This window comes from Lepidochelys kempii, chromosome 16 (assembly GCF_965140285.1).
Source record: "Lepidochelys kempii isolate rLepKem1 chromosome 16, rLepKem1.hap1, whole genome shotgun sequence".
Taxonomy (NCBI): domain Eukaryota; kingdom Metazoa; phylum Chordata; order Testudines; family Cheloniidae; genus Lepidochelys; species Lepidochelys kempii.
Window position 1 is genome coordinate 16331742 of NC_136395.1, and position 19695 is coordinate 16351436.

At 47.2% G+C, this 19695-nt stretch overlaps 2 protein-coding genes across 4 annotated transcripts; one reads left to right on the plus strand and one right to left on the minus strand.

Annotated features, from left to right (window-relative positions):
• Positions 1–279: 279 nt before the first annotated feature.
• ENDOG (endonuclease G) lies at positions 280–8173 on the plus strand. Its single transcript, XM_073314386.2, has 3 exons — positions 280–1061; positions 6338–6447; positions 7612–8173. Exons 1-3 carry the CDS (start codon positions 549–551, stop codon positions 7895–7897), a joined length of 909 nt encoding a protein of 302 aa, XP_073170487.2. The 5' UTR covers positions 280–548; the 3' UTR covers positions 7898–8173.
• Positions 8174–9341: 1168 nt separating this feature from the next.
• Positions 9342–19623, minus strand: SPOUT1 (SPOUT domain containing methyltransferase 1). Of its 3 annotated transcripts, none has more exons than XM_073314368.1 (12): positions 19522–19623; positions 18380–18422; positions 17720–17836; positions 16674–16833; positions 15154–15243; positions 14574–14623; positions 14002–14132; positions 13295–13367; positions 12741–12839; positions 11681–11783; positions 10356–10503; positions 9342–9797 (listed from the first exon to the last, which is right to left on the minus strand). In XM_073314368.1, the coding sequence occupies exons 1-12, from the start codon at positions 19555–19557 to the stop codon at positions 9723–9725; spliced, it is 1125 nt and encodes a 374-aa protein (XP_073170469.1). In that variant the 5' UTR covers positions 19558–19623; the 3' UTR covers positions 9342–9722. The 3 variants fall into 3 exon arrangements, with proteins under 3 accessions (XP_073170469.1, XP_078705254.1, XP_078705255.1); XM_078849128.1 differs by having other exon boundaries at positions 17720–17856; positions 19522–19622; XM_078849129.1 differs by lacking the exon at positions 10356–10503.
• Positions 19624–19695: the final 72 nt, after the last annotated feature.

Consider the following 19695-nt stretch of genomic DNA (forward strand, 5'->3'; position numbering starts at 1 on the left):
ACAGGTGTGGTTGTTAGTGCTAGTTATATAGCTGCCTCCCACTGCCTCTAGGTACAGACTTGGGTCTTCTGAACACTGTACTAAATACTCATTTTTTTTTTTTTCCTTTCCAAGCCACTACAACTGGGTAAAGGGAGGCACAGCTGTGAAATGACTTCTGCCTAAGGCTTCGACTTAGTCATGGATTCCTGCTCGGAGTGAGCGGCAGGGACTCCCGCCGGGGGCGTGGCTTGTTCCTATATTGGCCCAGCGCGTGCCCGGGGGAGCTTCCCGCCCCAGCGCTCAGCGCGTCAACTCTTAAGGGGGCGATGCTTCCGCTGGCCCCACCGAAGCCTTGGGGGGCCGGGGCCTTGCACGGGGCCCAGCCGCGCGGGGGCCCTGCTGGGTGCCGCGTGTCGCACCTGCCTGCAGCCGGCTGTGTGAGCAGCTGCTCCCCTCAAGCCGACGCCTCCGGCCTCTGGCGGCGGCCCCTTTAAGGCCCCGCTTCTCCCTCGGGACGAGGGAAGGTCGCCGCCCTGCAGCGCTCTCCCCGGCGGCGGGGCCCAGCCATGCAGCGTCTCCGGGGCAGCAGGTGGCTGGTGGCCGGGGCCGCCTTGGCCGCGGGGCTGGGGCTGGGGCTGGCGGGCGGGAGGCGGCTGGGCGGCGGCCCGCCAGCGGCGGGTTTGCTGCCCCGGCTGCCCGTGGTGCCGGTGGTGGCGGCGGCCGCCGACCTCTCCCCGCCGGCGCCCGGGGCCGCGGCCCGCGGCGAGCTGGCCAAGTACGGGCTGCCGGGGCTGCCGCCGCTGCGGAGCCGCGAGTCCTACGTGCTGTGCTACGACCCGCGGAGCCGCAGCGCCCTGTGGGTGCTGGAGCAGCTGCGCGGGGAGGCGCCGGGCGGCCCCGGCGACCGCGCCGCCTGCGACTTCCAGGCGGACGAGTCGGTGCACGAGTATCACCGGGCCACCAACGCCGACTACCGCGGCAGCGGCTTCGACCGCGGCCACCTGGCGGCCGCCGCCAACCACAGGGGCAGCCAGAAGGCCATGCAGGACACCTTCTACCTCAGCAACGTGGCGCCCCAGGTGAGGCGCCCCCGCCCCGGAGCCTGACAGGGAACCCGCGGGTCCCATAGCCCGTGAGGGAGCCCCCCGGGGGGCTGGCGCCGGCTAGGGAGGGGAAGCGCTCCCCGACACTGTGGCCCTCCTGGGAGTTCACGACCCCCTAAAGCCGGGAGTGCCTCAGGAAGGAATCCCGAGGTCTTCTAAAAACACTCAGTGCTGGGTTGTTTTTGTCCAGGACTCGAACCCCCGAGGGCAGGGTTCCTTGTCTGGCCGGAGAGAGACCGGCAACGCCAGCAAGGTCCGAACACAAAGCTCTTGACTGAAGAGTCCAGGACGTGCTCTTTGCTCCTCCTTTTCTTCTTCCTCTCAGGGGTCTCCAGCCCCCGCTCGGTGCTATGCCTGTTTCTGCCCCTCCTCGGCTTACCCTCGGCTTTCTGACCTATGCCCAGGACCAGTTGCAAGGCTTAAGACAGGACTTCCAGGCAGAAAAGGAAGCACTGGCTAAGCAAGTACCAGTCCTTCAGAGACTTGTCAAAATTTAACCATTTGTGCTCGGCATATGCCGTAACAACAGTGTGTCTGCCATAAGAGGATTTTAACTAACATAGGGGACGCTTTGTGGGCTGCTTTATAAATAAATCTGTAATGGGAGGGAACTGTCTATAAAAACCTATTAGTTTTACTTAGAGGCTGCTGGTTCTCTTTGGAGACGGGCTGCTCTCTATTGTTGTGTGCACTCTTCAGTCAAGAGCTTTGTGTTCGGACCTTGCTGGTGTTGCCTGTCTCTCTTCCCTTAGACAACGAACCGTGCCCTCTGGGGTTCGAGTCCTCAACGTTTTTATTTGCCTTCGTGTTTTGGGGCTTTAGGGGGTCGCTTTTCAAGCCTTTTTTCTGCAACTATGATAGCTAGAAACTTTTTTTTAAGGGAAGCTGAGATTCTTATGCAATCATATGACTCCAGGAGCTGGGGCTTTAAGGAAAAAGGGGGAAACGTGAGAGTTGGCAACACAGTCAGGTTCCTCTCCTTAGATGGGAGAGGGACACCACCAGGCTGAGTTGCTCTGCTCCTCTCCAGGGAAAGGGTGACTTCTCCCCATGCCATGTGAGCAGAAATCCCTCTCCCTGAAAGGTAAAGAGGGACACCATAACTGAAGAGGCTGGAATAGAACACAGGAGTCCACTTCACTTTTAAAATGGCTTTTTTTCTTTTTGCTAACTTCCAAAACACCATGTGAGTAAACATCCCACATTTTCACACACAGTGCTGTATAGGACTGACCTGTAACTACTAAGGTGAACAGTGACTTAAAGGTTTGACCCCAAACCCACTGAAGTCAATAGAAAGCAGTGCTGCCAACCTCAGAGCTCTAATTTTAGCCAGTTGTGTGAGGAAAAAAGCCCCCAAATTGCCATTTCAAAAGAATGCATAAAAAGGGAAGTGGGATACACCAATCTTTCTGGACAGGAGGCATAGAAATGTAGGGCTGGAAGGGACCTGGAGAGGTCCCCTAATTCCCCCATGCCCGCTATGACAAAGATGGGCAAACTATGGCTTGCGGGCCACATCTGGCCCACTGGACCATCCTGCCCGGACCTTGAGCTTCCAGCAGGGGAGGCTAGCCCCTGGTGTCCCCTCTCCCCTGCACTTATGCTGCTGTGCAGGCAGTGCTCTGGGCAGCAAGGCTGCCAGACATGCCGCTTGAGTGGCATGGTAAGGGAGCCGGGGCTGGCGGGTCCCAGGAGGCAGTCGGGGCAGGGGGGGTTGGTTAGGCATGAGAGTCCCGGGGGGGCTGTCAGGGAGTGGGGTTGTGGATAGGGGTCGGGGCAGTTAGGGGACAGGGAGCAGATGGGGTGGAGGTTCTGGGTGGGGCAGTCAGGGGACAGGGAACGGGGGGGTTGGAAAGGCATGGAAGTCCTGGGGGCCTGTCAGGGGAAAGGGAACAGGAGGGTTAGATGGGTGGGGGGATTCTTAGGGGGGCAGTCAAGAACCGGGAAGTGAGAGGGGGTGGAGGCCAGGCTGTTTGGGGAGGCACAGCCTTCTCTACCAGGCCCTCCATACAGTTTTGCAACCCCAATGTGGCCCTCGGGCCAAAAAGTTTGCCCACCCCTGCCCTATGATGAGGCAGGACCAAGTAAACCTAGACCACCAACCTTCCTTAAAAACCTCCAGTGAGGGGGATTCCACAACCTCCCTTGGAAGTCTATTCCAGAGCTTTTACTTACCCTTAGAGTTAGAAAGTTTGTCCTAATATCTAATCTAAGTCTACACTGCTTCTTGACCTACCTTCCAGGAGAGAGTGTCTGCCATATGGGAGGGAGGAAGTCTATACAGGGAGAGAGGGGTTCTCCTTCCTAGACAAGGGTGGGAAGGGGGAAGCCTAAATCCCATCCCTCCTCCCCCCAGCAGGATGGGGTATACTGTTGCAGGAGCAAGCAGAAACTAAGGTGCTGAAGTAGCGAAGCCCAGTGGAATTTGTGGGAACCCATGGTCCCTGCTGAATGGGCTTACAGGTGGTTACCCACTAACACACACTCTCAACATGAAGAAAAGGAGTACTTGTGGCACTTAGAGACTAACCAATTTATTTGAGCACAAGCTTTCGTGAGCTACAGCTCACTTCATTGGATGCATACTGTGGAAAGCATAGAAGATCTTTTATACACACAAAGCATGAAAAAATACCTCCCCCCACCCCACTCTCCTGTTGGCAATAGCTTATCTAAAGTGACCACTCTCCTTACAATGTGTATGATAATCAAGGTGGGCCATTTCCAGCACAAATCCAGGGTTTAACAAGAACGTTGGGGGGGTTAGGAAAAAACAAGGGGAAATAGGTTACCTTACATAATGACTTAGCCACTCCCAGTCTCTATTCAAGCCTAAATTAATTGTATCCAATTTGCAAATGAATTCCAATTCAACAGTTTCTCACTGGAGGCTGGATTTGAAGTTTTTTTGTTGAAGAATTGCAACTTCCATGTCTGTAATCGTGTGACCAGAGAGATTGAAGTGTTCTCCGACTGGTTTATGCATGTTATAATTCTTGACATCTGATTTGTGTCCATTTATTCTTTTACGTAGAGACTGTCCAGTTTGACCAATGTACATGGCAGAGGGGCATTGCTGGCACATGATGGCATATATCACATTGGTGGATGTGCAGATGAACGAGCCTCTGATAGTGTGGCTGATGTTATTAGGCCCTGTGATGGTGTCCCCTGAATAGATATGTGGGCACAGTTGGCAACGGGCTTTGTTGCAAGGATAGGTTCCTGGGTTAGTGGTTCTGTTGTGTGGTATGTGGTTGCTGGTGAGTATTTGCTTCAGGTTGGGGGGCTGTCTGTAGGCAAGGACTGGCCTGTCTCCCAGGATTTGTGAGAATGTTGGGTCATCCTTCAGGATAGGTTGTAGATCCTTAATAATGCGGTGGAGGGGTTTTAGTTGGGGGCTGAAGGTGACGACTAGTGGCGTTCTGTTATTTTCTATGTTAGGCCTGTCCTGTAGTAGGTGACTTCTGGGAACTCTTCTGGCTCTATCAATCTGTTAAGTTCTGAGGGGGTCTTTTTAACCTCCACTTAAGAGTACGCCTTTCTGACAACTCATGGTTCTTGTCCTCAACCCTTCTACATTCTGTAATTTTCCTATCCAACCTCTTGTTTGTCCCTCTGAAGGCCTCAGCCACTTGATCTATTTCTACCCGTAAGCTGTAGAAACTAACCTCTGTTTTTCCTCTCATAGTTTGATCTCTTTTTTTCCTTTGACCAATTCTCTATCAATATTCTGTTGAACAGAATAGAACCACAAGCATTATAGGAGATAGGATTGTCCTGCAGTATAGTACCTACCTGCTGCTACATCTTTAATGATTTGGCTAAGGGTTTCTTGTAACTGATCGAAATCTTGTCTTCCCCATTTTGACTGGTCAAACCCTTCTATCTTTCTAGTTAGATAGTTTACAGTGAAGGAAGTTACCTCAGTTTCATGTTTCAAATGAATTGGCTGACACTTGTTTAGGGACTGGAATTAACTAACAATCTCACAGTCCAAATTTCTCTCTGTGTAGGTATGTAGATGGCCACCATCAACAGAGTTACTAATGGCATGTCTAGGTGGGAAAATTTACCAGCAGAACTATACTGGTACAGCAGTTATATGGCTAGTTGTATTGGTATAACTCCCCCTGTGGACACTTATTCTCGAATAGGCGTGTCCACAGGGGACATTGTACTGGTATAGTTAGGTGTAGAGAAGCCCTGGGTGCTTCGCAATCTTTGTTATTGTCATCCCAACATTCCTGAGATTGGGAATAATACGCTTCCCTTTTTACAGATGTGGAACTGAGTTACACAGGAAGTCTGTGTCAGAATGGGGAATGGTTCTCCTGAGCCCTAGGCCAGTACAGGGGTTGAGAACTGCTGGACAAACCTGCCCCTGTAAATAGAGAGGATCACCTAAATTAACTCAAGGGCCACATGTATTTCCTACCAAACTAAGGCCCTGATCCTGCAAACACTCCCATGCGTGCATAGCTTTACTCATGGGAGTAATCACATTGAAATAAATAAGATACTTCCACATGTAAAGTTAAGCACATAAGTAAGTGTTCACAGAAGCCTGAAACTGTGTCTCTGGCCAAAGATTAATCCAAAGTGACTTCAGATATACAAAGCATTTCTGTGAGATAACTCAGGTTTATGCTTCACAAACAGTCATTCTGAAAATGATTAAAAACCATCAGATAAATAAACTACCCTATAAACAGTGTGGCTTAATAGAGCGAGCACTGGACTGGGAAGCGAGTCCAAGGCCAGATGGGACCACTATGATAATCGAGTCTGACCTCCTCTATAGATGCAAGCCAGTCTGAATTTTTCTATCTTGTTATACCTTTTGTCTGGTAGATTGAAGAGCTCGTTACCAATATTTGTTCCCCCTGTAGGTAATTATAGACTGTGATCAAGTCATCCCTGCACCTTCTCTTCAAGATAGATTCTCAGCTCCTCACCCCACTCTGGATCCTATTCCTGGCTCTGCCTCTGGCCTGCTGGCTGACTGTGACAAGTTACTTCATGGATCTCTGCCTCAGTTCCCCTATCTGTAAAATGGGGGTGATGATACTGAACACCTTTATAAAGTGCTGTGAGATCTAATAAGTGCTATATAAGAGAGCTATTATTTTATTAACTCAAGCTAGAAAAAGCTTAGGATGTGAGGTGCACAGGAAGAGAGACCAGAGCTCAGACTGACTTACATACTTGACTTTTTCCTGGCTGTATTGTGTTTGTTTTGTTTCTAGGATCCTCATTTGAACCAGAAAGCCTGGAATAACCTGGAGAAATACTGCAGGAGTTTAACGAAGTACAACAAGAATGTATATGTCTGCACTGGCCCACTCTTCCTACCCAGGTAAATACCAGAGCTGGATTGAAACTGATCTTAAAACACGCATCATACAGGGAAATTAAGATGGGCTAAGAATGTGACTTGTCTTGTCATGCTCTCAGAAATAGCAATAGATACTGTTTTAAATACTCCCACATTTTCCATGTATGCATGTAGGAATTTAGTGGGCTAGTTTGTTATGCTTGGGATTAGTTTATACATCTTTCAATTGAATAAACCCCTGAAGGGACAGATCAGATTTAAAAATAATTGAATAGAGGAACTCAGATTACCTGGGTAGGATTAAAAGGTAAATAATTTAACTCTGATTTACGTTCCATCAACGCTTTCTTTTTGCACTTAGTTTGGGAGAGTGACAGTAGCTTAGTCATCTTGCGCTGTATTTCATAGTCACCTTTACAGTCCGGCTGCCTTGTCAGATCTGGTACTAGTAGTGCCACAGGCTGCAATAAAGGACTAAATCTGTCCTAGTGTATAGTCACGTTTTCCAAATGAAGGTATAATCTTTGACTGCAATGAACCGTGTTTAGAGGCAGGAAGGGCAATCACTTGAACAGACTCAGTTAAACAAGGACCAAATTAGATATAGTGAAAAGGATGATGGGGAGTGGAGCTTGTTCGTTCCTGTTTTACCATGTTTTGTGTCTCCCAGGTTAGCTGGGGGTCTAGACCCTGCTACAGCACTTAACAACTTTAAATCAAGAACTGATGTCTTTTTCTAAAAGAGATAATCTAGCTCAACCAGAAATTATGGGCTTTATGCAGGAAACACTGGGTGAAATTCTAGTCCTGTGTCATGCAAGAGGTCAGACTACAGCAGGGGTCCCCAATGTGGTGCCTGCAGGCGCAATGGTGCCCACCGGGGCAGTTGTGTGCGCCCGCAGGACACTGTGCTGCCGAAATGCTGCTAAGAAGAATTGCCATTTCTCGGCAGCATTTCGGTGGTGGGGTGTTTGGCACCTACCACAGTCTTTTGGAAATAGGAATGTGCAATTCCCACAGAAAGGTTGGGGACCACTGGACTAGAAGATCATAAGGGCTCCTTCTGGCCTTAGTCATGCATATATTCATCTAAAGCCATGGAAGACGCAATCTGTGCCCTGAGGGGTTTGTGCACATGAGTACTAAGTAAGAGGCAGCAGTAACAGAATCTTGTTCTTTGTGTAGGATGGAGGCAGATGGGAAGATGTACATCAAGTACCAGGTGATTGGCAAGAACCATGTAGCGGTCCCCACGCACTTCTTCAAAGTACTCATCCTAGAGAAGCTCAATGGAGAGATTGAGCTGCGCTCCTATGTGATGCCCAACAGCCCCGTGGAGGAGACAATCCCACTTGAACATTTCCTGGTTCCTATTGAGAGCATCGAGCGGGCATCGGGGCTGTTGTTTGTTCCTAACATCTTGAAAAGAACAAATCGTTTACAAGCCATCATGCCTGGACGCAATAGCTGAACTCACCCAGGGGATTGAAGACAGAACATTCTGAGGTGAAGGCATCCAATAGAAGGGACTTAACTGTAGTAATTATTTATCAGGGGTATGTATGGGCTCAGATTTATTCTCTTCCCCCCCAGCTATTTTTTTTAAAATGGTCTGGGAGCTTTTCATGGGCCTGCAATAATTAACAGGGTGGCCTGTTTCTTGAGGATGCAAATGCCAAAGATGCTGTACCCTTGGCCCTAAAAATGGCTGCTGGAACTTAATAAAAAGTCAGTGCAGTATTTTAAAGTGCTTTCCCTATCCCCTCCGCTTGGCTTAACGGGTGTATCTCTAGACCCTGACCACAAAGCCCCATCGCTATATTTACTCAGTTAAGAGGACACCAAAGGAAATGTTCTTACTGAGCTATGCTTTCAGAGTATGAGGCCCAGGGAAACCACTTGGTTCCCAGAATTAACTTAAGGCCCCCAATTCTTTACTGTTATCCCTGTGGAACAATGTATTTTGTACCATTTTCACTGAAAATCCATACTATGGATTGGTTTCTTACTAACAGCCAGTACCATGATGGTATACTGGACTCTTCCAATTATTTCTCTGTTCCTCATTGTTTTAACTTGCAGACTTAATGGATGCTGCCTGTCCTTCAATGTAAGCCGCTTTTAAGGCTCAAAATTTTAGGTATGGAGCCAACTGTCCTCAGGAAAGCTCAATGCTGTCTTAAGAGTGAGGTCATCACTTGGTGGCTAGTGTGGCATGGCAGCTTTAAAAGGACACTACACTTTCTGTAAGCAAGTTAACTTTGTAATAGCATCAGCCTCCTCCCAAAAAGATTAGGCTTGACTAAGCAGCTATAGTATTTACATCTTTTACATAAGGGAGCTAGACACTACCTGTACAGAAGAGAAAGGAAGGAGCATTTACAGTACAGTGTAATGGGTTGTATACCTCCTGTATTTGGCCCAACAGCACCAATGTTGATTGCAAGGAAGAGTTAAGTTTTAGCACTAGTGAAAGACTTACATCAATATGAGGTTCAGGAGTACAGCCATAGGGTTAGTTGTGACACTCATGTCCACTAGGAGGAAAGTCCCAGGCACTCCTTGCATTGGCTAGATCTCTAGAAACGGACATACTCACTAACAAAGGAGGTGAGTGTACCAATTGCTGTAAGTTTAAATGGTCAGGTTACTATTCAGCCTTGCAGCAAGAGAGCTGCTCTTCAGGCAGGCAGAGTGACTTGAAAAAGGGGCTCCTCCTAGCCACAGAAGTTACACATCAGTTAACTTAGAGCTGCTCCACAGCATCCAGAAGCACTCTACTCTTGAAAGGTCCAAAAGGCTCATTAGCCACTTAGACCATGCTCTTTAGCAGTGCTGAGAAAACAGCTCCTAGTAGCTTTCAGCAGGCATTCAATGCCTTTGCCACTGCCCCCACTTTTAAAAACTCCAATGCATTAAATATGACAGTTCTGTTTTATTTTTTCTAATACCTCTCTTGGTGCTGCATGATCCACTGACAGGCTTCCCATGCTGTTTGTGCCCCCAAAGAAGCCACAGCCAGTGTACAGTCAGTCCTTAATCTCAGTCTCAGGTTTGAGTCAGTGAAAGAGCTGTAGCCATTTTGGTAAGGGTACTGTGCTCTTCGTGGTCACTCTCAAAGAGGCTGGAGTGTGGCAGGCTGCCCTGGTGACTTACCCATCACCCCCAACAGCTCTTCCTAGGTTTAGGGTTAACGTAACTTGGAATGAGCCATCTGAGAACAAGGAAGAGTGCTGATGCAGGTGAAAGCAAGAGAGAAGGTAGGTTCAGTTCTGTAGATCAGTGTTTTTTCCCCTTCAGCTACCACGGGCTTTCCTCACAGCCTCATCTATGTGGGGTCTCAGGGCAGACAGAGATATCAGTAGTGCTTCCTGGAACCAACAACAGAAAGTAGGATCAGATCCACTGTTCAAAGAGTGACACTTCAGCACCCATCACTTAACACAAACAAGTTTAATGATTGTTTGCAGAAGGGTAGTAGGGGGATTCATGTGCTTGTAACTATAGCAGATATGGCTGCAAAAATACATTAGCCAAGCCAGATTCACTACTGAACCTTCAGCCTCTACAAAGAGCTTCATTGCTAAAGGGCAGTTTATAAGCTCTTCAGGCCTGGAATCATTTTTTGTTTGCAGTTTGTAAAGCACCTAGCACACGGGCCTCCTAGATGCCACATAACTATTTTTTGTGGTAAATATCTCCCCATTCAAACACTGCACCTAAAGATCTGTTTTAAAAATAAATAAATGTATTTTAGAAAGACCACTTGTATAACTGGAGCTAGGAGGGTACTATCCAAACCACTTAGTTCACAGCTAACAGACATAGCTTCCCTTTCTTAAAGGGAAACACTAATAGGGGATTGATCTTTAGGAGGAAGGTGCCGTCACCCAGCTGTCATGCATCATGCTATTATTCATGTGACATACCTCTGTCCTGATGGTGCGGCTGCCCTGGCTGGGACATGTGTTTAGGTAAAGGTCAAACAAGACACTTGGGTCAGTGCTCTCCAGATTTGGGTCACCATCCACACTAGCCTCTAGGCCTTGGAGACCTCCAAATACTATTAGAACATGGCTGGAAGAGAGCAGACACACACTGATTTATAGGACAGAAGAATCCTGGATCCTAACAGCAGTACTGGGTCAGAAGGAACTAGTGTTGCCCCTGTAATCTTTAACAACCGTACTTAGCTCTTACATAGCATTTTTCATCAGTAGATCTCAAAGCGCTTTACAAAAAAGGTCTGATGTTATCATCCCCGTTTTACAGATGGGGAAATGGAGGCACAGAGATGAAGCGACTTGACTAAGGTCACCCAGCGCAGGCTAGTTAAAAGCTTGTAACAGCTTGTAAGAGCTGTATACAATTTGTTGAAGGCCAGCACAAGTGATGATTCTGGTTCTTTGAATGTGCTGTAGAATAAGTTTAGAACATAAATAGTGTCTAGTTCTCCCAATACACTGAACAAAAACACCGTTCAGCTACATAACCAAAGCAGAGAAAAAAAGGGAACAGATGGCCTTGGAACTAAAGCTGCCTTTGCCCCAACTGTCATCCAAACAGCTGCAAAAATATCCTGAACTGTACTCCATAATGACAGCATCCAGTGAACTAAATTTAACTCTTGCTTTGGCAAATTTGATCAGAAGATCCAACCCATGGAAATGCTCACAGTTTAGTTTTGGCCTGGTGTATGGGGAACACATGTATGGAAAGAATATCAGAGCAGGTAAATCAGGGCTTATCTACACATACAGCCCTGCACCAGCACAGCTGCATTGCTGTAGTGCTTCACAAAGACACTACCTACCCCAATGGGAGAGCTTTTCCTGTTGGCATAGTTAATCCACCTCCCCAAGAGGCAGTAGTTATGTTGACAGAAGAAGCCCTTCCATCAACATAGCACTGTCTACACCAGGAGTTTGGTGGGTATAATTACATTGCTCAGGGATGTGGAAAATCCATCCCTGAGCGACAGTTATATAGACATACGTCTGTTCTGTAGCTTGATCTACACAACAGAGCAGGGTGGTGCAAATCCCACCAGAGTGAATGGGAGTTACATGCTTACATCTGAGGACATGAATCCTACTGCTGCAGAGGAAAGCCTTGCCAGGGAGAATATTCACACAGCAGCACTGGCTACTGCAGTTATCTCAAATGCACTGGTTGTTCTACCGCAGGCATCTTGCTCGTGGGGCTGGTTTACAGCGAAGGGATGGGATGAACAGCAAGGAATCAATCCAGTTACCTGAAGGAGGGGAGAACTGCCTGGTCCACACAGGTCCCTCGCTCAGAGGTCCCAATAGAGAGATCATAGCCTTCTTTAAAAGGGCATTCGGCAAAAACAGCACCTGGGAAACAAACATAAAAGGAAAGTAGTTGGTGGCATCCCCTTCTTTAGAGGATTCTAAATACAGTAGTTTTAGGCATTTTATACCCCTGAAGGTTAATAACTAAGAATTGCTTTTACTGCCTCCTACATTTTAGTGGTATCTAGTAGTTGCACTGTTAGTGTACAAATCACTCATCTTTCTCACCAAGATGCCTCAAATTCCATCAGCAGAATGGCACCATAATTTCTCTTTCAATCTTAATATCTTTCCTGAAAAATACTGGCTCTTACATCAACTGCTGAACCAGCCCCCGGCTGGCATGTCTGCCAGGAATCACTCAGTAGTTACATACAGTAGGGTGGTACCTCTAGTATTCAAATCTCCTACTTCTGAGGGGACTCTACAGGGATCTTGTAAGTTTTGGAACCTGGTCTGCCCGGGAAGGTCCCACTGATTAGTGAGGGAAAGCAGAAAATTACGAGGGGTCTTAGGAAGCTGTGACACCTGAGCTATTGGTGCTTAAGGGTGGGAATGCGTAACTAGCCAGGGCCAGTGCAGAGCATTCTCTCTTGCCTGCATTACTATGATGGCAATTAGTTTCCCTTCCCAACAGTCAAATTCTATCAATGTTCAGATATTGGATCATTCCCCATCTTCTGCATCAGTGAATGAAGTTTCTAAATCCAGGGGGCAGAGCAGGTGAGTACAGGCTCCATTACCATACTACCTTATAGGGTCAAGGAAACTAGAGATGGAAAATACCCATTAAATCAATGGCAGCACACGGGCCCCAAGAAAATGGAAGAGGATGTTAAAGAAACAAGCATCTGGCTTGTGCTGCATCTTTGCAGCAAGTACAACTAGAATCTGTGTAGAAGTCAATGTAAGTGTGTATGGAGAACTCAGAAAAAGTAGATCAGCTACTGCTGCCCTGGCCCCAGCAGGTAGGTGACAGAATGCTGTATAAATACTTACTCAGGCAGGAGGCTAAGCGGATATTGTAACCCCAGTACAGGCCAGACACAGTCCGTGGATGGTTCGAGGACACTACAGTGCCTTTCTGTATTTTACTGTCTGAAAGCAAAGCCAGTGGGTTAGCATTAGAGAACTGCAGTTCTCCAGACACTGCTGGAAGTCAACCAGCAACACCCTGTGCCATGTTCCCAATACTCTTCCCTAGGGCATAAACAAGCTCCACTCCTTAACTTTATAAAAAAAGCCTGTAAGAGTTTCGTCCATTCAGCACTGTCTATACATTGATGAAGCTCAAAACACTGCAACATTAAGATAGAATAAATTAGTAATTAACTCTCAAACTGAGGGGCATGGGGGCTAGTAATTATTCGCTATAACTGGGTATGATGATTCCTGAACATGTTTAAAGACATCGTGTCTGCCACATGGCAATGCCCGAAGGCTGAGGGAGTTCAGTGCGAAGACTAACTTCTGCAGGACTAAGGCTATTCTACAGATCACATTAGTAGTATTACACGTCTAGCCTGTCCAGAGGCAGGATGGTAGTGGATTACCTGGATTCTGCTGCTTGTCCAGTTGAACAGTGACTCGAAGACCAGACTCTAGCTGTCTGTCTATCTGTACCTCCTAAAACAATAGAGCACCAGCACAAAGGGTTTTAGATGCAAGGACACCCACCCACAAGAAAGCTACAGACGACAAGCAAAAACAAAAAACCACACACCAAACCACTTTTGGGAAAGCAAACTACACTATCAGCCAAGACCACAAGTTCTACCACTGAGCAGAGCTGTGCAGTGAGACTCCACACCCTATATAGTGGCAAAATGGACTCTATAAAACCTACAGCCCTCCAAGACACTCGGTTGGCTTAGAACAATTGCAATGGATGATCCATTTCCAGTTCAATATGCTGGATAACAGAATAAGTGTTTGTTAATTCAGGCAAATGCTAATTGGAGGATTTTGCCCTACTGCAGGACTCTAAGGGGCACTGACACCCCTACCAGGACCCAGCAGAGGGCGCTATCAACATTAACACAGAAACCCTGATCAGAGGGGAGACTGAATGAAATAAAAATGGGGATCAGGAAGCATGTGCTGCTAGAAACTGTGTCCCATTCCATGGTGGGACATGGCCCTTCAAGAAACTCACTGGTAGCTTATTGCCATTCTAGTCTAATAGTACTTGACCTTGAAAGGAGTGACTGATAAGTGGAAGGAGTTTACTCTGGGTATCTAAGGGGCAGACAGGCCATACCTTCCTCATCCCACAGTTAACAAAGGAGCCTTTGCCTGGCTTGGTGGGCCGGGCTAACACCACTCCTTCCCGGTATTCTGAGTCCTCATCTAACCGCACATGATGAGGGCTGTCCAATGGGTTCAGGAGCCCTGAAACAGTATAGAGAAAAGTGGGGGAGGGAGGAAGATACATTGAAGGACAGACTGCACCTGGAGGCAGATTATAAAGGGATTCATCCCGATTCTCCAGTCCCCGCCCCCATGCTCATCACTCCTTCCCCACTGATGAAAAACAATGAAATGGTCCACATGCACGCACGGGCAGAGAAGCATCCTAGTTATGAGGAGGAACATGAGTGTGTACTCTCTTGGACAAGGAAAAGCCTTAGCAACTGCCACTCCTTACAGACCATAAGAACACTAAGGCCAGGATCACACAAACTGGAATGGCGAGTGGGCTGCCCAGGTAAGTGAGTAGGTATGTAGAGTGGTGGGAACCCCATGTCTATTTACTTCACCCAGGGGGGGAGAAGGCGGCCTGTGCCTTAAGGATGGGAACTAGGTGTTAAGGGGACATAATCATATCCTTACCTGCAAACTGCAGATCCTGGTGTTTCGGGAAAAATGATTTTCTCAGGTATCTGTTCAGAGAGATTCAAGTCTCAAAATTGTAACAAGCTGATTTCAGGCTTCATTTTAATTTCAGATTTCCAGCTTTAATCAGGAAATCGGTACCATATACCCTGGAAGGCAAAAGCTCTTACGGAATGTAAATGGGGGATTAATACTGATCATTTTCACCCTACACATTCCTGCAGCTCTTTCAGTTGCCAAGATCTTTTATTTCCTGGAGTTTAGATCTGAATTCTAAGCAGAAGTCATGGCATCCCAACACTGGTAATGCACGGTAGCCCTTTTTCCCCCATACAGATCTCATTCTTCCATATACTAAAGGTATACCTGAACTCAAGCATGTGAACATAAGTGAATCAGAACAGAATCTATCTCCAGATAGCACAATACAGGAGTGTATATGATGTTGGCCCTCCACTACCCAACACCTGCTCCTGCAATCTTTGACAGATGTGTTCCATAATGCCATGTTAATAAGCTACAGCATTAAACTAAAACTGAATCTGCATGGTGTGCAAAGCTATCATATTGGTCTTACTGAGGACATTCCAAATATTGTAGAATCCGAGCCAGCTGCACGCAGGCCTGTCCTTTTTTTCCAATTCCATCAAACTGCCCTTCCACAGTCCTGAAAGAAAATGAATGCAGTCTGTGATCTTCCAAGACATTTACACAGCCCCTAGAGTAAGCAGACCTCTACATGAGGCCACATTCCAGTCCTATTTAATTAAAATGTATACAGCTAGAAACAGGAAAAAGTGATTCAGGATATAGAGTCCCTTAGCCTGGGTGCCAGTTCAAGTCTGACCCAGGTCAGAAAAGAACTTACATTATAAAGCAGCCATCAGATGCTAGATGGTCTGTGAAAGTAGTAAGTGATATCAGACCAGTTCCGACTGGATGGTCGTTGGTCACAGAACTGGCATCCTTGTTGTTAATCTAGGCCAATGACTGGATGGGTCATGGAGCAGGATTACAGATGGACCCTCCCAGTTAGGGAGAAGGGACTGTGGGAAAGCATGACATTCTGCTACCTAGTCTGTCTGGGGGATAAACAGAGATTGTTAGTTTCCAGGGCTGTCAAGACAGCACGTTTTCTCAGCACTACAAAATTTCTTCCTTTAAACCTATATGCAGGGTTTCTGAAGCTGTGAGGGTCCCAGGATATTAGAGATACAAGGAGAATGAGGTAATATCTTTTATTAGACCAACTTCTGTTGGTGAGAGACAAGCTTTCAAGCTTGCAGAGCTCTTCTTCAGGTTCCTGTACATCTAGTGTGTGTTCGTTGCATGCTGGTGAGATCCACACACTTCAGCGTTTACATGAAACCTACTTGTTCTTATGGGACTTAAGTGTCCTATGGAACCAAGCTATTTCTTGGTTTACATACAAGGTCCAAATTTGCTCCAACATTGTGCATTTTTACCTTTATCACAGATTTGAACTATAAACTGGGCACTGGGCTACTTATGCCTTGTCACTTGGTCTGTATGGTTAAGTAAAGTAGTAACAAAGAACCTAAATCTGAATGGATTTAGTGCTTCTCAAAGATGGCAAAGTGTCAGTCTCCAGAGCCATTTTCCTCACAGACTGGAACTGCTCCATCTAGTCCTTTGGCTTTTTTGCTGAGACTGTAAACAAAGACGCCAATTGTTTAAACAAATGCAGTCTGGACACCTGTCCACTAGCAACTGGACACACCACCAGTTCATCTCACAGGTAACCGAATAGTCACCAGGTGATGGTTTTGGGTCGCTACTTCTGTGGGCTCAGTGCAAAATGGTTATTAACAACCCTCTAGAACCATCCAACTTATTTTATTTCAGTCATTAATCTTGTTGTTTGGGGAATAGCCACTGCTGCACCCCAGTGCCTGCCCCCCCCCCCCACACACACACAAACGGAAAAGACTAATGAGGGAGATCTCATCAGACAAAGCATTTGACAGGGAGAAGCCACAGCTCTGTTTCCTGCTGGCCTTCATTTGAGACAAGATACACCGAAACTGGAAACACTGAGGGACAGGTTATTCAGGGAAGACAATGGGTCACCCTTACCTCGAATCTTCTCCTTGCTCATCAAACACCACAATCTCATCCACACAGAAGATGGCACAGGCCCTGGCAATCTGCCCAGCAAGGTATGTCCGCAACTCTGGAGACTGTGCATTGTTCAGGATGGAACCTGGCAGAGCTATGCTAACTGTGTAATGACGTCCTAGAAAACAAGAGCCAGAGGTTGGCAGTTCTACTCCCATTTGTGTTGCTAAAGAGACAGTATTAGCTTTTGGTTCTTTCATTTTAATTGTAAGCTCTTCGGGGCAAGGACTGCCCAGTGTTTTCATGGAACCTGGTACCAAGGGGCCTCAGTTCATACTGAGGCTTCCACACTACAAATAATAAGATTCCAAAGCACTCCAATATAGTGCCTTTTACAGAATAAGGGCCCCACTCCTCTTCCCACAGAAGTCAATCGGACATTTGCCATTGGGCTTAAAAGGAGCAGGAGAGGGCACCAAGTCTGAAGTATTGACTAGACTCTAGAGACTTGATCAATGGACACACAGGAATTTTATAGAGGATTGTGCAACAGGCTAGCTAATTTAAAAGTAACAGGGACTGCTACATTCTTCCTACATGAGTACTAAATGCTTCATCATATTGTATTGTTGAATACACATTTGTCTTCCTCTTTTTGGCACAAGAATGGAAGGAGGATACAAATGAGGAGGGATTATGGGATACTGCGACTGAGTACAACAAAACCTATATTTAGCAACAGACTTTTGCTGGTCTCTTTAGTGGCCACTTCTTAGAGGTGAAGCAGAATTGCACTCTGTACACTTGAAGACACTTAGGAGATGTCTTAAGACAGCAGGTTGTCTATTGAGTGGTCTCACATACACTACTCACTGTACTGCATTACTGCCTACCTGTGTATTTGAACTCGTAAGTGATTATACCAATTTGTGAAAGTTAAGTAATAATATATCCTTTTCTGCCTATACAGCTGAGATGCATCTCAAGCAGCTAAAATCTGCACCTCACACATTAGATTTTCCAGCCCTCACACACAGCCCTTCCCATCAACTCAAGGCTGTTACCTTTGTCTTCCTTTGCCCTTTCTTCTTCTTTTTGTTTTTCTATCACCTCCTGCATTCTTTTCTTTTCCAGTTTTCTCAATAGCTTTATTTCCCTCCATTTTTTCTTCTCTTCTTTTTCTGAAATGGAGAATAACCATCTGGTTTAAATAAGAAGAGACACAATATTGTAATGGTTTATCACCAGAATTCAAGTAAATTCAAAAACCTACTACAGTTAGGGCAACTAGACAGGACCTGGTGACAGCATGTGGACAGAGAGAGACAGGGAAGGAAAATAGGAATCAAATATGACATCGAGGTTGTACACCTGAGTGCCACACTATCAATAGTAAGAGAGAAAGGAGTGTTTGTCTTCTTTCCTGAGACAATCAACAAAAATGCTAATCAGGGCTAGTTTTTTGTAATGTGAAGACACATCCAGTAGAAATTTGGCATGCTGGTCACTTCACACATGCTACCATGCCAGTCCTTGGATGGCAACTTCTTTATCATGAGCCAGCCTAGTTTGGCTTTGAACCAATGACCCACAAGTAAAAGGGCTCTGGATTTCATTAAGAGCCTGTCCTCCAGCTAGTCAAGCTATCTGATGGATGTTTGAAGGTTTCTTTCTAAAAGCACTGGAAATTATACACATAATATGTACAAAAAGTGTCTCCTTACTTTCTTGTTTCCATTTACGCCAGTCAACCTTTTTCTCTTTCTCCTAAAAAAGAAGCAGTGAACTATTTACATTCCATCAGCTGGCTAACAAGGATCACAAAAGTTATCAGTACAACAAAAATTCATCCAGATGTAGAGCTCTCTCAACAAGCAAGGCATTGGGAGAGACAGGTTAAGGAAGCGATGGTGCCTCTAGAATCAGAGATCCCTCTCTGCCTTGTTTACAGAAGCCGCATTAAGGCCTTTACTCCAGTTAGGTTGTGCACTCTAGCATTCAAGGGCTCCTCTACACTAGTGAAATTTGCACCCATTTTCATGATGTAGTAACATCAGTATAAACTTTTATGGTAGGCATACTGTACTAGTGCAAAACAGGGCATGTAAACATACCCGTTTTACAATGGTGTATTGCATCCAATCCAAGGGTTTGCACAGAGTAGCTACCTTTACCCCCTCTTCCTTCCCAACAAACAAAACACAGTATAGACAGGGCAACACTTTCATTTCTGGCCCTTCTAGGACATGTCTACATTGCACTGTCAACCCAGGCATGTGGGACCTGCACTTCTGGTGTTTCCAAGCCCTCGCTTTGAGCACCCTAACTACATTGTAAATCTGGGTTTACAATTGCTGGACCCAGGTCTGACAACCATGCGAAGGCATCCATACTGCACTATGCAGACCCTCTGACCCGGGTCCGTCGCTTGAGCTGCATCCACACTACCAGATGACAGGATTTGGACCAGGACTCGCTGGGACCTGGGAGCTTGCTGACCGGAGTCAGGCAGATTTGCGTGTGAACAGTAGCAAGGTGGGCGGTGGAGCTGGGCTCAAAGCTGAGCGGCTGAGCCCGAGGTTTACACCGCCGTGTAGACACACCCACACGTGTCTGCGCCCAGAGCACCAGGCACCCTCACCCCAGCACAGCCCCTGGCCAGCCTTCAGCGGGGAACGACCGGCCTGGGCCCGATTCACATCCCACCCCCGCGTCACTCCGGGGCTGGTGGCAGAGCAGGAAGCCCCCCCGCCATACGGACCCCGCCCGGGGACACAGCCCAGCACGTGGCGCCCCCGCGGCGCACAGAAAGGGGGACAGCGGGCCCGCGCTGAGGCACACCCCTCCCCCCGCCGCCATGACCCACCTGCAGGCCTCGCGGCCGTTTAGCGCCACCCGCCATTTTCCCTCCGGCCTCCGCGGATTATTATTGGACGAAGGAACGTCCCAGGCCCCGCCTCTCGTGCCCCTTCCCAACGGCCCACGCGGATGAGTCACGTGGCAGCGGAGGCGGGTCATAAACAGGGCGGCCGGGGGAGGT

What these genes read in the sequence shown, in the direction of transcription:
- ENDOG (XM_073314386.2), top strand. Translation starts at nt 549, where the DNA reads ATGCAGCGTCTCCGGGGCAGCAGGTGGCTGGTGGCCGGGGCCGCCTTG. An exon ending in TCAGCAACGTGGCGCCCCAG is followed by an intron (nt 1,062 to 6,337) that starts GTGAGGCGCCCC and finishes TTTTGTTTCTAG; the next exon opens with GATCCTCATTTGAACCAGAA. An exon ending in GGCCCACTCTTCCTACCCAG is followed by an intron (nt 6,448 to 7,611) that starts GTAAATACCAGA and finishes TTCTTTGTGTAG; the next exon opens with GATGGAGGCAGATGGGAAGA.
- SPOUT1 (XM_073314368.1), bottom strand. Translation starts at nt 19,557, where the DNA reads ATGGCGGGTGGCGCTAAACGGCCGCGAGGCCTGCAG. An exon ending in GAGCAAGGAGAAGATTCGAG is followed by an intron (nt 15,244 to 16,673) that starts GTAAGGGTGACC and finishes ATTTTCTTTCAG; the next exon opens with GACTGTGGAAGGGCAGTTTG. An exon ending in CAATATTTGGAATGTCCTCA is followed by an intron (nt 14,624 to 15,153) that starts GTAAGACCAATA and finishes CTCTCTGAACAG; the next exon opens with ATACCTGAGAAAATCATTTT.